The sequence below is a fragment of the Notolepis coatsorum genome (genome assembly GCF_963971535.1).
Source record: "Notolepis coatsorum genome assembly, chromosome: 17".
Lineage (NCBI taxonomy): Eukaryota > Metazoa > Chordata > Actinopteri > Aulopiformes > Paralepididae > Notolepis > Notolepis coatsorum.
Genome location: NC_140181.1, coordinates 69,905,406 through 69,921,344, shown reverse-complemented (window position 1 = coordinate 69,921,344; position 15,939 = coordinate 69,905,406). Strand labels below are relative to the sequence as shown.

Sequence of the window (15,939 nt, the reverse complement as noted above, 5' to 3'; positions counted from 1 at the left end):
TGGGTGAAGCTTCTGGTCGTGAGGAGATCGTTGGGATAACACTGACCCAACCCCTACATCTAAGGCGTCCACCTCGACAATAAAAGGCAGGGATGGGTCTGGATGGATGAAGATAGGTGCAGTGGTGAACCTTCTCTTGAGCTCCGTGAAGGCCTCTTCAGCCTGCTGGGACCACCTAAATCGAGGGGAGGTCCCCTTAGTCAATGCCGAGAGAGGGGCGTCGACCGAACTGAACCCCCGAATGAACCGCCGGTAAAAATGTGCAAAGCCCAAAAACCGCTGCACCTGCTTGACCGAGGTTGGCTGGGACCACTCCAGTACGGCTGTGACCTTGCAGGGATCCATCCTCACGCTGCCTCGAGACACAATGTACCCCAAAAAGCAGACAGTGGAGGCATGAAACACACACTTCTCAGCCTTAACATGGAGTCGATACTCTAACAGTCTCCGCAGTACCTGTTTGATATGACCCACATGCTCCTGATAGCTCTTAGAAAATATCAGGATGTCATCCAGATACACGTAAACAAACATCTCAAGCATGTCCCTGAGAACGTTGTTTACGAGTGCCTGGAAGACCGCAGGGGAGTTGGAAAGGCCAAAAGACATGACAAGATATTCATAGTGTCCTCTGGGGGTATTAAAGGCCGTCTTCCACTCATCCCCCTCCCGTATACGCAACAGGTTGTAGGCATTTCTAAGATCCAACTTAGTGAAGAAGGACACCTCGTGCAGGCGTTCAAATGCCATGGACATGAGAGGGAGAGGGTAGCGGTTTTTAACAGTGATCTTGTTCAGGCCCCTATAGTCAATACAGGGTCTGAGCCCTCCGTCTTTCTTCCCCACAAAGAAAAACCCAGCTCCTGCCGGGGACGAAGAAGGGCGGATGAAACCTCGAGAGGCTCCTCAATATAGCTATTCATAGCGATGGTTTCAGGCCACGACAGGGAAAACAACCGACCCCTGGGGGGTGTCGTTCCCGGGAGTAGGTCAATGGCACAATCATAGGATCTATGGGGGGGCAGGACGGAGGCGCTTTGCTTGCTGAAGACCGCGTTCAGTTCAGTATACTCCACCGGCACCCCGATGGGACTGGGGTTGCAGACGTCATCTGCGGTCTTCCCTATGGGACAGGAGGACCCATGAGCGGAGACGTCAGTAGCCATGGAGGGCTGGAGGGAACAAGGACCTAGTGGAACTGGGTTTGGTGCTACACAGTGAGATGCACATGTGGGACCCCACTTCTGTACACCTCCCAAATTCCAATCCATATAGGGTAGGGCTGGGCGATAAAACGATAACGATAATTATCGTTCGCGATATATTTTTTCTCCCATCCCAATTTTCATATCGTCCAATTCAACCCTCCCCTGTCTTCGAACGTTGTTTCTTGCCTCCCACAAGCCAGCTGCAATGTGGACTAAGTCATACATAGCACGAGTCCCCTCCGATACTCGAGGTAACAGCCGTCGCATCTTTTCACCTGCGCGGCTCGATCTTTCAGCGTCGGGGGTCTGGGCTTTGGAGGGGCCCCGCCCCCGTCGCTTCTTGATTCTACTGCGCAGGCGCACCAACCGACCTGTAGGAGTCGCTGTCCACAACGCCCGATCCCCACCCTTCAGTTTCCCTCCCCGTAATACGGCCAATGTGTATTACTGCGGACGACCAGCTAAACTGAAAGCAATGTGGAGAGCGGGTCTCGAACAGGAGGCATCCTGTTCGAGCCTAGTCTCCAGCATTCGTTGCGAGTGCCACGTAGCCGCCCAAGAGAAGAGAAATGATATAGGCTACTCTGGCTCTCTCTGTGCTGAACATAGAGGGTTGTAATTCAAAAACCAGACTGCACTGGGTGATAAACCCTTTACATCTCCCTGGATGGCCATCATAACGGGCCGGTGTAGGCATCCTCGGCTCGGTACTAGGACTATGGAGTGGGACCAGAGGTGCTTGTAGAACCGGAAGAGTAGGAGTTTGTACTATTGGCGGATTCTGGATATGGTTGAGTATTTGTTTCAACATCTCAGCATGTGTGTTCTGTTGTTCTGTGATAGTGCGAAGAATATGCTCATGAGAGCCTAACATGGTTCCCTGTGCATTAATAGCACGTCCCTGATATTTGGGAACCAAGCGCAAGGGCATCTGCTGTGTCCTGTGATGGCTTGTCCATTCTGTCAGGATTGGGGGGGGGGGGGGGGGGTGTAGGACACACACTCAGACACACACAAAAAGGGGAATCTTAAAGTTACCACTGGAATCGCTGAGCGATGAGAGAGGGTGGGGGAAAATACAAGAATAAAATAAATAGAAATAAAAACTGTAGGAAACGGCTTCCGGTATGAGAGCGGAAGGGTAACACGCATGCGGTGGAGCTCCTGGTCAAAAGAGTGAAAAAACGGATAAAAAAGGACCCGAAAAGTGATTAAAAATGAAAATGCAAACGAGAAGGAAGGAGGAAAAAACAATTGTGAAGGAGAGAGAAATGGAGGACTCACGGGAAGAGGAGAGTTCGATGGAACAGAGCCCCCGAAACGAGACCGAGAAGGGTCAGGCGGAGGAAGGAGGAGGATCGGCTGGGACAAACACGGGAATGCCAGGATGGGCCGTGGTCATGCAGGCCGGGATATTGGAGACCATAACAGCGACGATAAAACTGAACACGGACACGATTCATCGATTTCACGATAAGGAACGATATTGGGAAGTTACGGGAGGAATTGAGGAAGGAACAGGAGGACTTCAGAGGTGAAATGAATACAGAACTCATAAGGGTGGATGAGAAGATGGCGGAACAGGACAGAAACGTAACCGAGTTATAGACAAGAACGGCGCAAGCGGAGGAATGGAACACAGAGATACACGAGGTATTAACGTGTGCGATTCAACAACAAGAACAGATGGAGACAAAGCTATCGGACATGGAGGGGAGGTCACGGAGAAATAACATCAGAATATGGGGATTGAAAGAAGGAGTCGAAGGGGAATCGGTGACCCAATGTGGAAAAGCTTATCAAGGAACAACTGGAGGAGACGGGACTGGAAAAAATGGAGATACAGAGGGCCCACAGGGCGTTGGCTCCGAGACCGAAACCGGACAGACCTCCGAGGGCGGTGATTATTAACTTTCTGAGATTTGAGATTAAGGAATTGATACTCAGAACCGCGTGGACCAAGAAGATAGAAATCGAGGGGAAAAGACTGTCGTTTGATCACGATTACTCGACAGCGGTAGCAATAACACGCAGGTCCTACGCGGGACTGAAGAGAATTCTGAAAGAAAACGGAATGAAATTCCAATCACCCATGACCTCGCTAAGGATTCACTGGAAGGAAGGGACGGTGATGTACGGTGAGGGACGGCGTGGGAGGCGGCGGAGGAGATGAGGCGACGGGGGATGCAGATGGCGGAGGACGGAGAAGGAAGGGGAAAGGAGGGCCAGACGCTGAGCCTGCAGTAGAGATTGGAGAAAGCACGCAGATGGAGTAGGAGATCGAAACCCGGGAGAGGAGGGAGGAGAGAGGAGAAGGCCGAGGTGAGACGTGACAGACCGAAAGCGGAGACAGACGAGGAGGCCAGAGACGGAGAAGGAGGAGAGAGGAGGCGGGATGAGACGAACGGATGAGTACACGCACAAGAGATTGAAAAAACTATCCAAATAGAGACAAAATATAGAAACTGAAATAACATATACATAAACACACATTCCCAGGTAGAGGCAGGATATAGGAACAAACATAACGTATACATGGACACATAATACACATGCTGATGGAGGAAATAAATGGAAATATAATTAGGTAAAATAGACGGAACACAGAACATATTGAAACAAATACATAGACACACGCTGTGAGCAACACAGTTGGAAGGGATTAAGGGGAAAAATGGACATCACATAGAAAATAGAGGGGAGGAAAAAAAAGTAAAAGGGGTACACAGAAGACACCACACATGTTTGGGAGGAAGGAGGGACATTGGAACATATGAGCCACACTGAGAGGGACCTAGGAAATGGGGGTCTTTGATCAGAATGAAGGACAGAGCGCTTTTGACCAGGAGCTCGACAGCAATAAAAACAGTAAGAAGGCTGGACAAATATGACGAGCGGTTGGGGGTAAGGGTTTCAAACCCCCAAGCCGTCAGGAGGGGGCCTCTCGCTAGGAGAGCAATTACCCCTCACCCACCAGCAGGGGACAGGGGGGGACACAGGGACCCCCCGAACACCTTGGGAGCACTTTATGTAAAGTTTATGTTTTTTATTTATGTTAATCATTATATGTATTCGGTGAAGAGAGCGGAGGCTACAACCGGAGGGGGGAATGACTGTGACATGAGGGGGACTGATAGTCGAAAGAAGAAGAAAGATGACAGAGGTTAAAGATATAAAAATGATGTCGTTAAACGTTAATGGAATGAATAATACGATAAAGAGGGGCAAAGTGATGTTGAAGTGTAAAAAAAGTGAGATGGAAGTGATTTTTTTGCAGGAGACACATTTGGTAGCACAGGATCATGAGAAACTGAAGAGATTTGGATATGAAAATGCATACTATAGTTCCTTTAAACGGAACCTGAGGAGAGGAGTAATCACGTTAATCAAAAACAGTCAAATTTGAATTGATCAAGGAAGTAAGAGACAAGGAGGGAAGATTTGTTCTGGTGAAGGGGAAAATGGAGGGCCAAATGGTTACGTTAGTGAATGTTTATGCACCCCCAGAGAGTGAGAGGGATTTATATGAGACCATTTTTGATATGATAGTGATGGAACTAGAAGGGATATTGATATGCACGGGAGATTTTAATGTAGTACTGAATCATGACCTAGACACCACGAGTACTGGAAAAGGACGGACACAAATCAGTAGATATATGAATATTCAGATGATGGAAATGGGAATTATAGATGTTTGGAGGGGGATGCACGCCATGGACAGGGAATACACACATTACTCACACCCGCACGTGACATATGCGAGAATAGACTACTTTTTGATGACGACGGGGGACAGTTACAGGGTACGGGAGAGCAGAATAGGAGTAGCGGACATATCGGATCACAGTGCCATATATCTGACAGTAGATCTAGAAGGGAGACGGAGGAACACGATCTGGAGACTAAATGTAGGAATATTAAATAACAAGGGGGTGGTGAGTCAGATCAAGGAGGAGATAGCCAGGTATAAGGAAGAAAATGACAACGGGGCGGTAGATCCGAACATTCTATGGGACACACTGAAGGTGGTGATAAGGGGGAAATTGATGGAGAAGACAGCAATGCTGAAGAAGGCCAGAACGGAGACATATCACAATCTGATAGGGAAGCTGAAGAAGCTAGAGGGGAGACACCAGATATCAAAAGAACAGGAAACACTCAGAGAAATCAAAGAAGTAAAGGCCAGGATAAATAGGGAATTATTTACGGAAATAGAAAAGAAAGCGAGGTTCATGAAACAAACGTACTATGAAGGAGGACCAAAAGCGACCAGACTGTTGGCTAGGAGAATTAGGACGCAACAGAAGTTGAACACGATACACACAATAAGGGATACAAAGACTAATGAAATATTGAGAGACCCAGCTGAAATAGAGAGGACATTTAGAGAATACTATGAGACTATACACACAGCCAAAAGCAGCGGGAGAAGAGGAAATAGAAGCATATCTGGAGAAGCTAGAGTTACCATCGATAGGGAAAGAACAGAATGAAGAATTAAATCAAATAATTACGGAACGAGAACTGGAAGAGGCAATTAGTAGAGCTAAAAACAACAAATCTCCGGGGAGCGACGGATTCCCATCGGAATTCTACAAGACATTTAGAACGGAATTAGCACCCATGTTAGGGGCGGCGTTCAGACACACGATGGAAGAGGGCAAAATGCCCCCCCCTCGTGGAAGGAAGCCATAATCACCACGATACCGAAGGAAGGGAAGGATAGAGAATTATGTAGTAGTTTCAGACCTGTGTCCATACTCAACGTGGATTACAAGATGTATACATCGATAATATCAAAGAGATTTGAGACGTTTATGCCAGACATTATAGATGAAGATCAAACTGGATTTATTAAAGGGAGACAGACACAGGACAACGTGAGAAAGACATTACACATAGTAGAAGAGATACAAAAACAAGGTGGTAGCGCGGTACTGATTAGCCTAGATGCAGAAAAAGCATTCGACAGTGTGAGCTGGACATTTTTATATAAAACATTGATGAGGTTCGGACTGAACGGGAGGGCGATGAAGATGATCAAGGCGCTATATCAAGAACCGACAGCGAGGGTTAAGGTGAATGGCAGCCTGACGGATAGAATCAGATTAGAGAGGGCTACCAGACAGGGATGTTGTCTCTCACCAACGCTCTTTGCCATTTTCATAGAACCACTGGCGCAACTGATCAGACAGACCGAGGACATCAAGGGAGTAAGGATAAAGGGAACGGAATATAAACTAGGCCTATTTGCGGACGACGTGATAGTATACATGAGACAACCAGACAAGAGCTTCCCGGCACTGATGGATCTACTGAAGGAATATGGCCACTACTCAGGATACAAACTAAATGTGACAAAGACACAGACCTTAGCATGGAACTATACCCCAACGACGGAAATTAGGGAACAGTACGGGATAAGATGGGACATGGACAAGATTAAATACTTAGGGGTGAACATCACGAGAGGGGTGGGGAAACTGTTTGAGGCGAACTATACACAGATAAATCAGAACATCAAGAGAGACTTAGAGAGATGGACAGTAATGCCCTTGGACTTCAATTCAAGAATAGAGGTCATTAAAATGAACATACTATCAAGGTTACTGTACCTGTTCCAGTCACTACCGATACAAATACCACAGAATCAATTCAGGGAGTGGGACAGACTGATATCGAGGTTCATATGGGCGGGGAGAAGACCACGGGTCAGATATAAAACACTACAACTACCAAAGGAAGAGGGAGGGATGGCAGTACCCAGCCTACAAGATTATTATTATGCAGCGCAACTGAGAGCAGTGACGTGCTGGTGTAACGACAAATATGAGGCAAGATGGAAAGACATTGAAAAAGAAGGGGAGGGATACAAGGTACAAGCTCTGGTGGGAGATAGGGAACTGTTCAAAGAAAAAGAGGGACTGTTAGATCCTATCACCAAATGCACCTTGATCATATGGAACAGAGTAGTAAAAACACACAAATTAGAGAAGCAGTCAGGGGTTCTGAGATGGATAGCACATGACAAGAGATTCAAACCAGGGAGGCTGGACCATGGATTCAGAAGGTGGGAGAGGGGGGGGGGGGGGGGGGGGGGCAACAGCGATATGCAAAATGATAGAGAAGGGGGAAATGCAAACACTACAAAAATTAAAGGAGAAATTTGGACTAGAAAACAAGGACCACTTCAGATATCTACAGATTAGAGATTACTATAATAAAGAAATAAGAGGGGACAAGGAAGAAGAACAGAATGGAATAATTAGGATGATAGTAAGGGCATACGAAGGAGGGAAAGGAAGGGTAATATCAGCACTGTACCGGGCTATAATGACCAGCAAGGGACACACGACCGATTATATAAGGGAGAAATGGGAGAGAGAACTAGAGATAGGAATAACAGGGAAGGAATGGGGGAACATATGCGAGGTGCAACATTCAACAACAGGATCGAGGATATGGAAAGAGTTTGGATGGAAAAACATAATCAGATTCTTTATAACCCCAGAGCTGAAGGGAAAATATGCACCAACACAAAGAGCATGCTGGAGGATGTGTGGGAAGGAGGGGGCAAATCACACGCACATATTCTGGGGATGTCAGAAACTGAAGGGGTATTGGGAGGAGATAGGGGAGGCAATGATCAGAATATTAGGATACGGGTTACCACAAACAGGACTGGTGCTTTACTTAGGAGACCTGACACACGAGGGAATACAAGGGGGGGACAAATATTTAATAAAGATAATGTTGATAGCGGCCAGAAAAGCAATAACAAGACTGTGGTACAAAGAAGACCCACCGACAATAGCACAATGGGTAGGAATAGTGGAGGAGATACAGGATATGGAGAGGATAACACACATGCTGAGGTTACAGGAAGAGAAATTTGGAGAAAGATGGGGAAAGTGGGAGGATTACAAGGGGAACGAAAACGACATCACAGAGGAAGAACCAAATGCATCACAAGAGGGCGAAGGGTAAAGGAGGAAAGAGGTTCAAGGAGGGTCTCTGAACCCATGTCACACACTTTTGACTTAGTTAGTATTTTCTGATTTTCCTTTTCTTTTTTTGGGCATTACAATTGTATTACATTTTTTGTACTTTATTATTTATGTCTGTTTAACAATGTTGTATTAATAATCAAGGAAGATGTGGTTTGTAAATGGATGAATCAAAAGGCAAAGAGAAATTTAGTATAAAAGAAATAGAAAGGGCGAAGGATAAGAGAAGAAGGAAATTCAAGGAGGGTCACTGGACCCATACCATACATATTTGCCTTAGTCAGTATCTAATCCTTTTGAGTAGGTATTAAATTTGTCTATACCTGTTCAAGGGCGGTATACAATCAGTCTTTGTATTAAGTGCCTGGAAAAACAACTGTAGTGGAAACATATAACCAACAATGCTATTCATGTAACCATTTATGTTCACTGCATTCTTTCATATTGTGTTATGGGATCCATTTTTGTGTAAGTGTTGTTTGTCTATAAATGTTAATAAAAATTTAAGTTTAAAAAAAAAAGAAAAAAACTGTAGGAAACACAAAACACCAGTATAAAATAACTGGGTAAAAATCCCAAAATAACCACCACTGCCTAGCAGTTGAAAACAACAAGAAAAACAATAGCACTAGATACAGCGAGAACCCTAGAAGCATGAGCTTGGGACACTCCTCTACTATTGAGGGAAAAACATGAAGTGGACAAGCATCCGAACACAGTCAACCAAACCTCCTTAAAGGCACTGCACACCTGACACCAATCAGGTGGCAATCAAGCCCACACACCTGCCATGCCATATGGCAATTAACTGCAGAGGAGTGATTGACAGCTGTCCCTCACAGAAAGACGAAATAGACAGCTGTCCCTCACAGAAAGACGAAATAAAGCCAAAGCACCATAGAATAAACTAAAATAAAACCCACATAAACCGTGATCCATCACACTCTGTCACTCCTACAACGTCAACATGCCCCCGATGAGAGTTCCTTATAGTGAGGATTGTTTTCAATACAGTAGCTACTGTGTCCCTCTTTCATTGTGTTCAAACATTCAGTGATTTCAGTCCAGCTCAAAGCTTCCGTTCTTCATATTCAGGCCCAGATCACACGTCATCGCTGCCGTATTGATTCTGTTGTGTGCGCGTGGGTTCCTGCGTCCTTCGCGGCGCCATTGGTAAGACAGCATTACACACAGCCTGTACATCAAGATTCAGAGCAGCCCTATGTGTTGGCTACAATATGTAGCCTGGGGTTACACTACATGCTTTTAGGCAAACTTAAATGAGCATGTTTATGTGGATGCTATAATCTAATTATGTATCTTTTCAATTGTATACAGTTGTACGAGTACAGAGTCTGTCATGTAAAAAACTAGTCTAAACTAGCAATTCATTATTTCCTTCCCTGCCTGGATAGCCTACACCCAAGAGTAAAAACAGCATAGCCGATTGATTAATCAAAGCTAATTCATTGCTTGTGTCCTCCTTGTGACATTACCAAGGGCTAATTCTGAACAGCTTGTTTAGGATTGTTAATATGAACACTTCAAACCCTGGCCAAATGACAAGGAGTACGTATGCCATTGTTCCCCAGCGCCTAAATCACTTTTCAGACTGAAATCCATACCAAGACTAGGCGGAATCCATTTCCCTATATGCGCCCTTTAAGAACATTGACGTCAGGGGAGCTCCAGTAGCTCACCACGTACCGCAAGTGCTATTTCAGCGCCGTGGACAACCGTGCTCGTCACGGATCTGGGGCTGAGCGCGTTCGAATCCCGGACGGCAGCCGTGCCTTTCCCAGAGTGTCTTCCCCCCCATCTGAACCCTTTCAGCCTGCTTCTGTCGGTCGAACTTGACCAAGTATGAATGCGATGAAAAAGCGATAAACGCTAAAAGAACCAGCTGACTGGTCAAAGAAAAAAAAAGAAAAAATAACATTGACGTCTTACTTCAAGTCTGTGATTCAGATTGACCACTTCATGATGAGCTGATTTAACGAATTACCTGAAGTACAGCACCTGGCTGATGTCAATCGTCAGGTCTGAGGCAAGATTCTACACATTCTAGTGCCTAGTCAGGACTCAGGACCAGCTCAAACTTCCTGCTCTCCTCCCTGATATGCCAACGGCAACATGTAAAGAAAACGTAAATAAAGTCCTAATCGACATTATGTTATTATTGTATAAGTAATATATTTACATATTGTATTGGCAAAAGTCTTAAGTGCTTTTATCACTACACTACCCACACACACCCATGCTATGGTTAATGTTAGGTTAGTTTTATGGTTTTCTAAATTTGCTTAAATCAATACGATATGTCAATTTTTTTTTTTTTTTTATCTTTCCCCCCCTCCTTTTTCCTCCGATTTTTCTCCCATCCCAATGTTAGTCGTTATGCCAATTCCCAATCCCCTTCCTGGTCGCTGCGCACTTACCCCCCACAGTCGGTCTGGGAGAGTGGAGGCTATCACGTGCTTCCTGCGACACACGTCTAGCCAATCAACCGCTTCTTTTCACCTGGCAGCGCGGACTCTCACTGAGAGGGTGTAACATGTGGAAGGATCACACTACCCCCCTTAGATCCTATCCGCGCTGAGCAGGCGCCCCGACCGAACTGTAGGAGTCGCTGTTTACAACGACCCGGACCCACCCCTCCAGCTTTCCCACCCTCTAATACTGCCAATTGTATTAGTGTGAACGGCCAGCCAAGCTGGTGACAACGCCGGGAGCTGGATTCGAACAGGCGAATCCAGCGTCTCCGGCGTTGGTGACGAACGCAATCTCTGCTACGCCACCTGACCGCTTCACGATATGTCACATTTGAAACATTTATTCATATGAAGGGAGAATAAAACGAGGGGCGTGCCCGCCATCCATTTTAAATGTTTCATTCTGTTTAATCTATTCATTCAAAATAAATATTTTCTTTCTCCACAAATTATTTTTGTCCTGGCAGATGACAAAATATGGCCTATTCTCAGGGCCAGCTCTGCCAATCATTATGAATCTTAAAAGCAGTATGAAAAGTAACGGAAGCTATTTTGGAGTAACACAATTAAAACTTGCCTTGAGGCAAAGGGATCCTCAACTTAATAGACCGTTAAAGATGTTACTACATATCTCATAAAGAGGGAATATTATCATATCATATTAAATGCAGCGGAAAAACCCCTAATGAATGCTAATGAATACCATTTATGTTGATTCATAGCATGTAGTCATTACGCAGTGGAATCAACCTTAAATGTCATAAATGAATTCAGATCATTCGAGGTTATGTGGATTACTGTTTCTTATTGGCTTTCTGTGACCTACAGTATCACGACAAGGAGGCCACAGACAGTCTATCGCTGTATTATTCATAACAGTCCTAGACAGGCCCATCTTCTCACTCTGTACAACAACACATGAAGCTCCTCCTTGTCCTCCCGTCACAGTTGCACAGCATGAATAGCGAGACAACAGCCTGAGATTTTGCCAGGAAGCTCCCTAGAAACATTTAATGCTATTCATTACAGAATAATAAGACTGGGCCAATAGATCCCCCCTGCACAATAATTGGAAATTACGCAATATTTATATACTTAAAGTGTAACCTTTGATGTTCCCTTCCTTTAACCTGTCATGGCCATTTGCAGGTAACTGTATATTATTATATATACTGTAGTTTTAATCTGATCTAACATGGCTGATATAGCAGGAGAACTGACTAGATGCTTCTCGCCGTGGTATGAATAGAGCTAGAGAACACAGTTATTCTCACCTGAAGTTCACACCAGGCCACCTCCACCCAGGTCTCCGTGTCCAGGCCTTTATACACAGTCTTGAAGGCGCCTCTGCCCAGTTCAATGTCAAACTTGAGGAACCTGCCTCCAGGAGAGGTGGCCACGGCCTTCATCTCGGCCTCCTCCTCCTGCTCGCGGTCCCTCTCCTTGCCTCTCTGTAGGGGCGTGGAGCTAGGAGCATCCTTGCCGGGCTCCTGTGTGGACCCGGCCGGGTCGTTGCCCAGGGTGGCGCAGGCGGAGGCGGCCCCCGGCTGCTGGACGCTGCTGGCGAAGACGGGGTCTGAGGAGCGCAGCTCCAGGTGTGGGGCGCTGCGGGGCGCCTCCAGGGGCACGTCGTCCTCCTCCTCGCAGATCTCCACGCTCTTCCTGAAGAAGCGCTTCTCCCTTCTCAGCCTGCTGGGGCCTTGGGCGGCCGGCGACGAGGGCGTGGAGAACGACGTGGGCCTGACCAGTGTCTCCTCGCTCTCCTGGTCGGCGTCCTGTCCTTCTCCTCCTCCTCCCGGTCCTCCTTCCTCTCCCCCCGTCGCTCTCCTCTCCTGGGTCTGGGAGGAGGGGAAGTCCGACGGGGCGCTGCGTGTCCTCTCCCTCTCCTTGCCGGCCCTGCCCTCCTCCTGTTCCGTCTCCTCCTCCTCCCGCTGTCCATCAGGTTTCTCCGAGGAGTCCTCTGTGCCCGTGGGCTCTCCGGGGTCAGTCGCCATGGGGACTGGCCTTTCCCACACCTCCTCCCCCTCCTCCTACCCTCTGCTTCTCCGTCAGTCCCCGTGTCTCTCTTTCTGTGGTCACCCTCTCGACCCTTCCAGTCTCACAGGCTGTTCTTCCAGTGCTGCAGGTGACTCCGAGCTTCCCTCGATCAGACTGACACCCCCCCGCCTCCCACTCTCTTCTCTCTCTTTCTACTTTCCTCGACTTGCTTTAAAGATTTATGATAGGGTGAAACCAAGGCTGTCTGAGACTAGTCTCTGTCCTCTATAAGAGGGTGAGACCAAGGCTGTGTGAGACTAGTCTCTGTCCTCTATAAGAGGGTGAGACCAAAGCTGTCTGAGACTAGTCTCTGTCCTCTCTTTCCTTTTCTCCTTCCTACCTCGACTCGACACAGACCGAGATAAACCTCACCTCATCAAACTCTCACATACAAACACACACTGAATCAGAGACGACTCTGTCTGTGGGGAACGTTGCGGCCTCCTTTCCAGGTGTCCCCCGTCTTTCGAGGCGCTGGGCGAATATCCTCAGTTAAATCCTGAAAAGGCAAGACAAACAAAAAAACAAAACATTAATATTCAGCAGACAAGAAGAAAGGAACATTTTGTACAAGCCATATTTGCACAGACGGGACTAGTATGACCTGATGACCTCGTCATTAGTAATAATAACTATTATAAAATGGGTAGCTCAAATCAAGCAATCTGATTGGTTCATAGCCATGGTATAATGAGCTTGTATCCACAGCTACGATTCTAATTCTTTTTCACAAGTCAGTATCCCTCCGTGTTTAAGGGAAAAAACATTAGCCTTGTTAAATGAGACGGTCTGGTCTACGGAGGAGACTGGGGCTGACGCATGTAGATCGGGGAAGCTCTCGCATCACAGCACGCACGTATGCCCATATATGGACCAAGAGAGATTCAAAATGTCCATTAGCGTCATCTGAATCAGATGGATAAAGCGATGGTTTTATCCAGATTATTTTATTATTGCCACTTCCACAAAATGTATTAATCTAGCTACTAACTGGGGAGGCTGATAAATTACAGATAAAGGAATATAGGGCGGCTAGGTGGTGCAGTGGGCAAGGCGCTCACCACCAATGCAGGAGACGCTGGGTTCGAGCCCAGCTCTCCGCATTGCTATCAGCTTGGCTGGTCGTTCATACTAATACAATTGGCAGTATTAGGGGGTCGGACGTTCTGGACAGCGACTCCTACAGGTCGGTTGGTGCGCCTGCGCAGCAGAATCAGGAAGCGACGGGGGCGGCGTGCCCTCCAAACGCAGACCCCCGACGCTGAGAGATCGCGCTGTGCAGGTGAAAAGATGCGACTGCTGCTTCCTTGAGTACCGGAGGGGACACGTGATGTAAGGCTTAGTCCACAACATTGCAGCCGGCTTGTGGGAGGCATGGCCTAACAGCGTTCGAGACAGGGGAGGGTAGAATTGGATGATACGAAATTGGGATGGGAGAAAAATAGAAAATGGGAGAAAAAAGTAGATAAAAAAAAAGATAAAGGAATATAGCAGGACGATCGGTTAACTTACGATAGTTAACCGCACGTTGAACGGGGATTCCCAGTTAAACTGGACGTGCATCAACCCGTCCTGTCACAGCCGCCCAATCGCTGAAAATGTTGGAGCAAATTTCCAACGACCAACAGGTGTTATTTGGACAAACTGACTACGTATTTGGAATTGAAATGTGTACATTCTCGCCTGAAAAAAATATTAAAACTGTATATTGCTGACAGATGCAGTGAGAGAGAAAACAAAGAGGTCCTGAGAGTGGCTGAGAGGAAGTATAGAAAGTCACACCTCACTGCTGACATCGACACATATCACAACCTCTTGTTAACATTCTCCAAAACCATTACTAATGCAAAAGCTTCTTTCTTTCACCATAGGATCGAGGCCTCTGCCAAGAATCTTCGCAAACTGCATGCTACCATGTCCTCCCTCCTCACTCCCCCCCCACCCCCTCCTCCCTCATCTTTCTCTGCCGAAGACTTTGCGATCTTCTTTGACGAAAAAGTGGAGAACATCCGCAGCTCCTTCTCCCAACCCCCACCCATTCCAAACACTGAATCGAGAACCTCATCCTTCACTCTGTCATCTTTCTCTCCCATTACAGAAGCCAAGAACCTGACACTGGTAACGTCGAACCGTCCGACTACATGCCAGCTGGACCAGCTACCATCCCCACTCCTCCAGACCATAGCACCGGACATCCTCCCATTCCTAACTGGAACCATCAACTCCTCCCTCAACTCGGGGGTGGTCCCCACCTCCCTAAAACAAGCCAGTCACGCCCCTCATAAAAAAAAAAACCCTGAACCCCACCGTCATAATAATAATAATAATAATAATAATAATCTTCATTTATATAGCACCTTTCATACACAGAGTGCAGCTCAAAGTGCTTAACAGAGACACGTCTTCTTTAAAGGTGACATGCATTATAAATGTCATTTTTCAGTCTCTAGCATTGTATTATAGTAATAGGAGTTAGTATCAATGTGTTTTAGTGTCTAAATACCATATTGGCGGATTGCTCTGATTCAGCTTAGATCAATTCCTGCTCCAGTAAATTAGGCCATCCTGATTTGAAGGCCTGTGTGACATTACTCAGGCTCTGGGTAGCAGACAGTGATGTGATTGGCTCTGTGGTTGTAGCTAATGCCCGCCCACAATCTACCTAGAGTCCTAGACTGACTGTACACAGCGAGTGGAAACCACTTCCTCATACTCTGCATGCACTCTGGAGAGAGAGAGAGAGAGAGAGATAGAGAGCAGGGGGGGGGAGACCTGCCGCGCGGCACACACCGAACGGGAGAAGAAAGAAAAAAAGGAAGAGAGAGGGAGGAAGGGAGGCCCCCCCCCCCACAAGCTGCCGCGCGGCACACCCGAGAGGGAGAGAAAGGAAGAGAGAGGGAGGGAGGGAGAGAGGGGGCTTATCAATAACGGCCTGTCTGTTTTCTCTCTCTCTCTCTCTCTCTCTCTCTCTCTCTCTCTCTCTCTCTCCCTCTCTCTCTCTCCCACCCCCTCCCTCTCTCTCTCTCTCTCTCTCTATCTCTCTCTCTCTATCTCTCTCTGTCTACCAGTCGCAGACTGTGTGGACTGACTGTCACTCAAAGTGCTTAGGGGCGGAGCCAGGCCATAACAGCCTGAAATCTTGAAGCTGAAAAATGATGGTTTTGAGTACTTGATTAGAAATATAAAACAATG

General features: G+C 46.8%; 1 protein-coding gene across 1 annotated transcript in view; it reads right to left on the bottom strand.

The window, feature by feature from the left end:
• The window catches only part of wnk3 (WNK lysine deficient protein kinase 3), a gene marked incomplete at both ends in the record, with an annotated part of 91,218 nt that extends 78,514 nt beyond the window's left edge, over positions 1-12,704 (bottom strand). Inside the window, one exon of the mRNA XM_084333486.1 lies at positions 11,985-12,704. Coding sequence (XP_084189612.1) covers positions 11,985-12,704 — 720 coding nt within the window. The remainder of the gene's footprint in view (positions 1-11,984) is intronic.
• Between the last annotated feature and the right edge of the window lie 3,235 nt (positions 12,705-15,939).